At 40.8% G+C, this 8524-nt stretch overlaps 2 protein-coding genes across 2 annotated transcripts; both read right to left on the bottom strand.

Annotated features, from left to right (window-relative positions):
* Positions 1-905: 905 nt before the first annotated feature.
* On the bottom strand, positions 906-3780 carry LOC115361020 (transmembrane emp24 domain-containing protein 6-like). The gene is made up of 4 exons (XM_030054257.1): positions 3580-3780; positions 2186-2312; positions 1524-1678; positions 906-1127 (listed from the first exon to the last, which is right to left on the bottom strand). The coding sequence occupies exons 1-4, from the start codon at positions 3778-3780 to the stop codon at positions 906-908; spliced, it is 705 nt and encodes a 234-aa protein (XP_029910117.1).
* Positions 3781-5657: 1877 nt separating this feature from the next.
* On the bottom strand, positions 5658-7824 carry LOC115360962 (transmembrane emp24 domain-containing protein 6-like). Its single transcript, XM_030054174.1, has 4 exons — positions 7612-7824; positions 7203-7329; positions 6560-6735; positions 5658-5897 (listed from the first exon to the last, which is right to left on the bottom strand). Exons 1-4 carry the CDS (start codon positions 7822-7824, stop codon positions 5658-5660), a joined length of 756 nt encoding a protein of 251 aa, XP_029910034.1.
* Positions 7825-8524: the final 700 nt, after the last annotated feature.

The raw sequence follows: 8524 nt of genomic DNA, 5'->3' as shown, positions 1-8524 counted from the left end.
GGGCATATGACGTACAATATAATTTATGAAACCAGAAAAAAATGAATTTGTGCAGCAGACAACTATTATGATAGCCTTTGCTCCTTGGAAATGCCAAACATTTTTTGATTAATCCATAAATCAACCAGATGTGGCAAAACTGAAATCGTTATTTGGGGTTAATGTTAACTGTTTTCAACCCGAACATCTGCAAAGAAAGTTTCAGGATTTAAAAACAATATTGATAAGGGATTATTTCCTGGAGGAGACTCCCATTTCTTCCTGTGGCTGTCAGCTGATTAACAGGAAGCAGCGACAAGCAGATGAAAACACTCAACACAGAATTCACCATGAAATGAGGAGGAAACAGGAAGTTTATTACAGAAAGTGATGGATTATCTTGCTTTGTGTAACACTCTGGTATTATCCTTAAAAAGTAAAAGTATAAAAATGTCTGGGGATGCTCAATAATCAGCACATCATCTGTATCAGTCAATATCAGCTTTAAAATGAAATATCATATTGGCCAGAAATGAATATTCCTGCTGATATGACATGTTGATATGTCAAACAGTATTGTGACAGTTTTGTTTAAAGAAAATGCTATATAAAAATAAGTATGGCATGATTTACATAACCTAAGTTGAAGTAGTTTTCATATTTTGCTGAGAATGTGTACATTTTGAAAAGTGTTGTATTTTTATATCTGCATCTTCCAGTGAGCCTTCACAATAAGAGGAGGCAAAATGAAATGTTAATTTCACTACAGGGGAGACTTGATGTTCTCTGCAATTTTGGTGGAAAAAATATGTGCATATATTTGTATCGTAATTGGCCAAAAGAATTGGAAAAAATCAGATATCGACAAAAAATACAATATCGTGCTTCCCTAAAAAATCTCCTGACATGGCAGTGGTGTTCTGCACTCAGCATCGCGGCCTGGTGGAGTCCGTGAAGAAGAGTCTCTTGAGGAAGAAGACCTGAAAGTATCCCGACAGCAGGATGGCGACGCTCTGGGCCGCCGACCACCAGGAGACGTAGTTGAGGTTGGACAGCAGCAGGTAGTGGTCCTTCCCTTTCCTCATGCGGGCGAAGTTGTAGTGGCGCCACATGTGGAAGATCTGAACCTGCAGCCTCCCGGTGCTCTCCTACACCAAACACACAGCGTGTAACACAGCGCACTGTTGTTAAAGGCAAAACCAACAATTTACAGTCACTCTCCTCGCTGTAACTGAGTACCTTTTCTGTGTACTTAAACATTTATTCTTCATTATTATGATTATAATTAGTTTTAGATGCTGAAATAATCAAAAATCCTATTTAAAGGCAGAATGAGGATTCTCCTAAAAAAAAAAAATGTAAGGACTCAGACAAAATAATCCCTCTCAATAATCACTTCTGAGCTACTGGAAGTGTGTGTTGGTGTGTATCTGCAGAGACTCTGCCCTCTGCCTGGATTTTCTTGTGCTGGGCTTGGGTGATTAAAGTGATTCACAATATAAATAAGAATACATAAATTAAGTGAATTAAACTTGAAGGAACACCTTGATACTGGCCAGAGTGGTGTTCAAGACTTTCTCTTCCTCTTCCAGCTCTCTGTTCACTTCCTCGAAACCTTCGTACAGGACGCCAAAGTTCAGAAAAACCCTGACGCCTCCGAACTTCTTGTTGTGGTTCCCGAGACACATCTGGTAAAAACCTGCCAGGAGAAAGCTGCAGTTAGCATCAGAGCAGATAAGGAAACATTTTCAATGTTGCAGTAGTACAAACGGATGGTTCAGCTCACTACAACCACTGTGTATTTGCACCAATGTAAAATGTTTCATGAGCAAGAAAGTTCACAGAGTGCATTATGGAGTAGAAATGTCATCGTTGCTGGTAGAATTGGCATCATCACAGTTAAGAATGTCATGGCCACATGTCAAAACGTCTTATTTGTGGATTAACATGTTTTTGCAACTGGAGATGTTGCCATCAAGGCTAAAAACATCGCTAGTGTAGTTTTGTTCCCTCCTCTGGCCTTACTGTGTCAGACAAAAAAAGACCCAAAGACAGTGCAGGCAGAATGCAGGTAGATAAAGAGACATATGAAAATCAGTGATAATACAAAGATGTGATCAGCTTGGTCACTGTAAGGATTCCCAGTGCCATTTTGATACTGGAGTAAATGTTAGTCAAGACTCTGTTCTACTTGTTCGTCATTTACCTGTGACCTCGGTCTGGAAGTTAATTTGACCAATGGCGTCGTGTTTTGAAGCCATGAGAGAGCCATCCGGTGAAGTAATGGTCACAAAGAGCCGGTGGTCATTGGCCATCCCTGTTACCCACTGCACCTGTGTGCGCACACACACACACACGCACACACACACACACACACACACACGCACACACACACACACACACACACAGGTGCATTAGTTCTTCTTTGCGTCCCCACAGTCAAAAAGTCTTTGTCTTGTTTTACTCCTATTTGGACTGAGTTTTTTTCTTGTGAGTGTGTTTCCCCCTCTGCTCTTGTGTTCAGTGGAAATGTAAAGTTGAGTAGAACTGAATTTTGGAAGTGCTTTTAAGCAAGACAAAAATGTAGGAGGCATGTATTAAAATACTCAAACACAGTTTATTCACAGGATTGTTATACACAGAGAAGTTCAGTTTAGCAATGCTGCTCATTATTATGCACATACAGACAAACAAACATGTTGTTTTGCCTGTAACTTTATTTTTGTCATGATGCTGTTTTTGAAATTAAGTTGGACTTTGTTGGCACATTGTATGAAACACATGAAGCATATGTAAAGCGCAGTAAGAACATGTTGTGCGTACACTGATTGATGCTAAATTAGACATGGATAACACGACTCAAACATGTTTGAGAGTCGAACTGGTTCACCTTGAAAAGTCAGTCTGATAATCCAGAGAGGCACGGTGTTTATTAAAGGTCTAGACCTCAGCACCTTGAGTGTAGTATCTTATGCTCGTTAAGAGCCCAGCAGCTTTAAAATGTGTTTTATCAATGCAGAAAAGATGACAACCAGTGGAAAAGTAGTTGAATGTCCACAACAAGTAGAAGTACTGCTACTTTGCTGATACTTGGGTAGAAATACTGGTGTAAAAATCTGTTTAAGTAAAAACAAAAAAAGCTTCTTTAATACTGTATATATACTCAGAGTAACAGTCACTGAGTTACTTATTGGAGAAGAAAACAATGTTACATGTTATCCTTGCATTTTTTAAATATAGGAAAGCACTAAGGACAAACTGGATTCCTTTAATTGTCAAATTTGGAAAATAAGGGCCTTCTTTGCACCGATTATTGATTGCAAAGTGCACTCAACAAGGTTAGAATGACCTATTCTGCATTATTTATGAGCAGCCCACAAAAGACATTCTCTATAATGGATGTGAGCTAAAATGTCACTGTAAAATGTAAAGTTACTTTAGCTAAAAACAGGACTTCAAAAGCGCTTAAGTAAAACTGAAATTACTGACTGAAAGTGCACAAAAAACTAGTCTACTATTAGCCATTTACTTTGATTTGATTATTTGTCTTTAGATATTTCTACCCTTGCGTGCAGGGTGGCAACATTCAGGCTTTCTTACCAGGTAGGTCAGGTAGAAGCTTCCACTCTGGTGGGCAAAGTGCCAGAAACACTCAGAGCCTGAGGGAGGAACCTCAATGGCAAAGTCGTATCTGTCTGATCCTCTGAACAAGCCCGGGCCGGCCTCGCTCAGGGACGGCTCCGACTTCCTGGCCCAGACACACTGACAGCCAAGGAGTGTGAGTGGGATGAAGGCCAGCATGGCTGCAGGCTGCACGGCTGGTCTGCTTTCACCATGCAGGAGGAGAAGGACCTGCCGCCGCTGCTTTCCTCTGTTGATTCTTACATATCAAGCCGAGGAGAATAATTAACCACATCAACAATCTGAGCTGAGACGCAGGATGCTTGATAACATATCGCTGTGGTTACACCAAAACCTTTTATCTGCACAGTCAGATTTTTACAAGTGACGAACACAAAGCATGTTTTCTTATTGAAATACCACATGAGTTTTGAGAGTAAAACTCAACTTTGATAGAGTGTTGTGTTGTCTAGTTCCTGGGTGTGATATGAGTCCACATGGTGGTTAAATCTCATTAGTTGCTCTGTGCTCCCCTGGGCTGCTAAATAGGCTATTTCCACATAGGCTACTATGTGGAAATTTCCTGCTGACGTGACCTGCCGGATCTACTTTCCAACTCCAATGTCAAAAGCAAGAGAGAAGCTGTTTAATCTCAAAAAATGGGTACAGTTATTTATATAGTCATAATCCACTTGGTTTGCACTTGTGTATGTGCTCAAAGTGTTATTTTAGGAGATGTTTGCTCACTGAGACTTGAGTCCATGACCCAGGAATCGTGCAACCTAACACTACCAAAGTTCAGTTTTGTTTTAGGAAGTTTCACAAAATTAACTACACAATGTCTGTGAATTTCCTTCGGGATGAATAAAGTATCTAACTAACTAACTAACTAACTAACTAACTAACTTAAATTCCCTTTGAAATGACCTCACGTGACTTCTACTCTCTGTAATTTTAAATAGTGACATCATCCTGCACTAGTGGCTGTATATTAAAATTGCAACCAATAAAACCTTCACAAATCTTTAACCCTTTGGCGCATAGCGGTCACTACAGTGGACAGCTGTTTTAAAGTCATTTCTCCTAAATGCAATGGTTTCTATGGTGGAATTGCATATCAGCTGTTAGAGTGCTCTCTGCTGCTCCCTAAATTGAGGTTTATGCAGAGACTGTCAGTTCCTGTTGCTGAAAACATATTATTATATTAATACTAGTATCATGACATGGTAATACCAGTCCTGCATCCTGAAAGAAGTATGGAGACTCACAAAAGTGTTCATGCCCTAAGAAGACTAAAAACAAATAAGAAAAAAATCTTGACTCAGGCTTTCATAATTCATGCATCAAATCTTTAAACATCCTCTCTCCTTTCTCTCCCAAACTGATGTCCTGTTGGTTTGCACTTGTAAATGATCCTTCCCTGCACGGTGTCCTGCCCAAATGTCCTGTTTCAACAGGAATTACATCAAATCAACTTGATCCATTTCATGAGCTCTTTAAAAATATACACCATTAAAACAATATACTGGTTAATCTACAGATTATCTTTATTCAGCTTCAACAGAACGCCTGGAAAGTTTCCCAGTGATTAGTCCAGGCAAAATGTACATCAATCATTCAAATTTGCATTAAAACACCAAATAGGTATTAACATATCCAGTTCTGTTGCAAAAATGTTTTTTTCTAATTACAAGGAATTTTTGTTTGTTTGTTTGTTTGTTTGTTTTTTGTCCATGTGCTGAATTAACCATAGTCAGATATAAAAACACACCTTTTACTTTTGGGGGCCAAGAAATACGACAGACCTAAGGAAAACTTCTTAAACTTTTCAAGTGATCATGTAATGGCAAATTTAATGATGCTGTCTAATGAAATACAGTGAGATTGCAATTTTCAAACATAACCACAGTGGCAGAGGAGAAAAATGGCCACAGTTGGTTTTGGAGTATGGGACTGTGCACACTGTGTCCACCTGTATACATTCTGATGTTTGTGTACAAAGCTGAGGTGGCCTGTTTCTGCTGGACTGAAAGCCTAACCCTCACAGCGAGGGACTCTCAGCAGCGCGGCCTCTCAGCCTCACCACCGCTGCCGCTCTTGGTGATGAAGAGTCTCTTGAGGAAGAGGAGCTGCAGGTATCCAGCGGTGACGATGACGAGGCTTTGCGCCGTCGACCACCAGGTGACGTACCGCGCGTTGGACTGCAGCAGGAAGTAGTCGGCGCTCTTCCGCATGCGGCTGAAGGTGTAGTGGCGGAACATGTGGAAGATGTGGTTCTCCACGCGGAAGGACGTTTCCTGCAGTTTGAAGATGTGATACTGACTTTAGCACTATCAGTGCCACTATTAGTAGTACCTCTACTACTGCTACTACCATCACTGAAACTACTACTAAAACCTCTTCTACTACTGTTAATACTACTGCAATTACTACAACAGCTGCCACCATTACCAGTAGTTAGGTTTAAACAGACGAATACTACTGTTACTATTACTGTGCTGTATTCAAATGAATTTAAGTGAAGGTGAAGGAAAATCTTGTAACTCGGTTGAAGGATTACATGATGCTTTATGGGTCAGAAAATTCTGCAACCTTTGGATTATGAAACTGTTTCTCAACCAAACTGAAATAACAAGTCGCCAGGCCAAAAACAAGGTGGTGTTTTTTAGTTAGTACTAACTTTCCCTTCTGGACATTCATGGTTTTCATCCGAGAATGCCATCAAGTGCAGGATTTAACAGAGTTTCAAGAAAGTATATTAAAAATCAACAGAAAACAAGGCAGTGTGATAAGGCAGGTGAGGTGTAACTTGAAACTGTGTGAAAAGGTGTGAAAAAGTGTGTGTGTGTGTGTGTGAGAGAGAGAGAGAGAGAGAGAGAGAGAGGGTGAAATGAGGTTTTTGCTGTTTCACACTGTTTTCTTTACTGCTTGGTGTTGACAGGAAGTGGTGTCAGTCTACCTCGATGGTGGTCAGCGTGTTGTTCAGGTCCTTCCTGACTTCCTCTTTCTTCTTCTTCTCTTCCTCCTTGCTCTGGGTGGTGTCCTGGGAGCCGTCGTAATAAACGCCGAAGCTGAGGAAGACCTGCATGGTGCCAAAGCGGTTGTGGAAGTTGTTGAAGCACATCTGGTAGAAACCTGGACCATACAGAACAGGAAGAGTGCAGAAAACTGCTTAGACAAAACTTTACTGATGTAAGTAAAGGTAGAATGATAGAGCAAGTAATACGCAGACCCACTGACCGATAATAAAAACTGACTATTTTATAAAACTGAGAGTATAATAGCTCTGTGAACATAACTATAGGAACTAAATTCAAGCAGGAGGTGACAGCTCTCTGTCTGCTTTGTATTTCAAATTCACATGAAATATTGTGCAAATAAGACAGCTTCGGAGTGGCTGTAAGGTTTATTTATACATTAATTTATTTCAATTTGATGGAGCCAGGCTAATGACTCCCATAGACTTCAAGTCTTTATGCTAAGCTAACAGGAAATGCTACCCATAGGAACTGAACCGCTGGACATGCTGGTGGGGAACATCTGGGGAAAAAAAGAGTATTTTGCCCTTGTCACAACAGCGGTGAAGCAAAAATGAAAGCAACCTGTTTCCTCTGCTTCAAAGTTGATCTGGCCCGTTGCATCATCAACAGTCGACACCAACAGGCCGCTGGGAGCGTTGACGGTGACGGACAAGTGTCTGTCATGGCCGACTCCCGTCACCCACTGCACCTGCAGACACAGATGAGCAAATGTGAATAATACTAATTTACAAAGGAGATCACATTTTACAGGCCAAAAGTATTTTAACTCCATATTTTTTGGTAAAATATACAAAATAGTTGAACTTAAAAAGTTGTAAACACGTTTTGACACTCTGGCTTTGCTTAGTGTGAAGGCCAGACAGAAAACATGCGTACAACATGTGGATACACAGCACTGCACCTTTTTCTGGCACTGCATCATCTCAGCCTCCTTGTGTTAGGTAATAAAAGCATTGTCTTGTTGTCTTACCATGAAGGTGAGGTAGAATCTCTCTCCTCGGTGAGCGAAGTGCCAGAAACACTCCATCCCCGCAGCAGGAAGCACGATGGAGAAGTCGTACTGGTCGGCTCCCCAGAACAGGTCCTGGTCGGCCATGTCGGGGTGCAGGTTGGTCTGGGGCCCGCCGCCCACCAAGCCCAAACACAGCAACACAACAGCAACAGAGCAGGTCCTGCACAACATGACTGGAACAGGAGCTTTTATTAGACTGACTGAAACGAGCTGGGAGTGTGTGTGTGTGTGTTTGTGTGTGTGTGTGGCAGTTTCTAGGACAGAAATGATTAACCAGCTCTGAAATGTGGTGGGAAAACTGGGCTGATGTCACAGCTGGAGCCATGAGGCAAAACTGATAGAGAGAAATAACTCCAGTTCATATCTGGCAGCGTTGACCAAAATGTTCCAAATCCTGTCGACTCCTCCTGATGAAATCCAGTCGAACAGCTAAACTGGTTTAGAGAAGAACCAGCAAGTGACTGCTAGTGACCAGAGCCAGGAATTAATCAATCAGATCGTTAGATTAAACCTGAATATTAGGTTTTTCAAAACACTGGTCATTCAGACAGGAACAGTGGTGTATTAGGGCGACTGCAGTGAGGAAAAATGTTACTTTATGATCTCAGATTTTGAGGGTTTTTTTCTGATGAATTGGTGATTTTTTTTTTTTTTTTTAAATCTCAGAAATTCAGAAATCTCAGAAGTTTTTCTCTGGGAATATTACACCTGCTCCCTCTGTTTTTTTCTCCTGACGACAGCCCTAAAACATTGCCGTAGACAGGATTATGTGATGAAAACCTTTTTTTTATTAACTGAATTTTTTTTTATTATTATAAGACAGGGTGAGAACTTTTGATGCTTAAAATCAAGTAACTGACTAGTTGGCGTT

The sequence above is a fragment of the Myripristis murdjan genome, chromosome 6 (genome assembly GCF_902150065.1).
Source record: "Myripristis murdjan chromosome 6, fMyrMur1.1, whole genome shotgun sequence".
In the NCBI taxonomy this organism is placed as follows: Eukaryota; Metazoa; Chordata; class Actinopteri; order Holocentriformes; family Holocentridae; genus Myripristis; species Myripristis murdjan.
Note: the sequence above shows the minus strand (reverse complement) of the source record. Positions and strands in the feature narration are given on the sequence as shown.

Bases quoted from the DNA above. Each gene is read 5' to 3' on its own strand.
- LOC115361020 (XM_030054257.1), bottom strand. From the start codon at position 3,780: ATGCTGGCCTTCATCCCACTCACACTCCTTGGCTGTCAGTGTGTCTGG. The intron at 2,313-3,579 runs GTAAGAAAGCCT...GTGCGCACACAG, and splicing joins GCTTCTACCTGACCTACCTG to GTGCAGTGGGTAACAGGGAT. The intron at 1,128-1,523 runs GTGTTCCTTCAA...TGTTTGGTGTAG, and splicing joins CCACTCTGGCCAGTATCAAG to GAGAGCACCGGGAGGCTGCA.
- LOC115360962 (XM_030054174.1), bottom strand. From the start codon at position 7,824: ATGTTGTGCAGGACCTGCTCTGTTGCTGTTGTGTTGCTGTGTTTGGGC. The intron at 7,330-7,611 runs GTAAGACAACAA...CTGTGTCTGCAG, and splicing joins GATTCTACCTCACCTTCATG to GTGCAGTGGGTGACGGGAGT. The intron at 6,736-7,202 runs GTTGCTTTCATT...TGTATGGTCCAG, and splicing joins CTTTGAAGCAGAGGAAACAG to GTTTCTACCAGATGTGCTTC.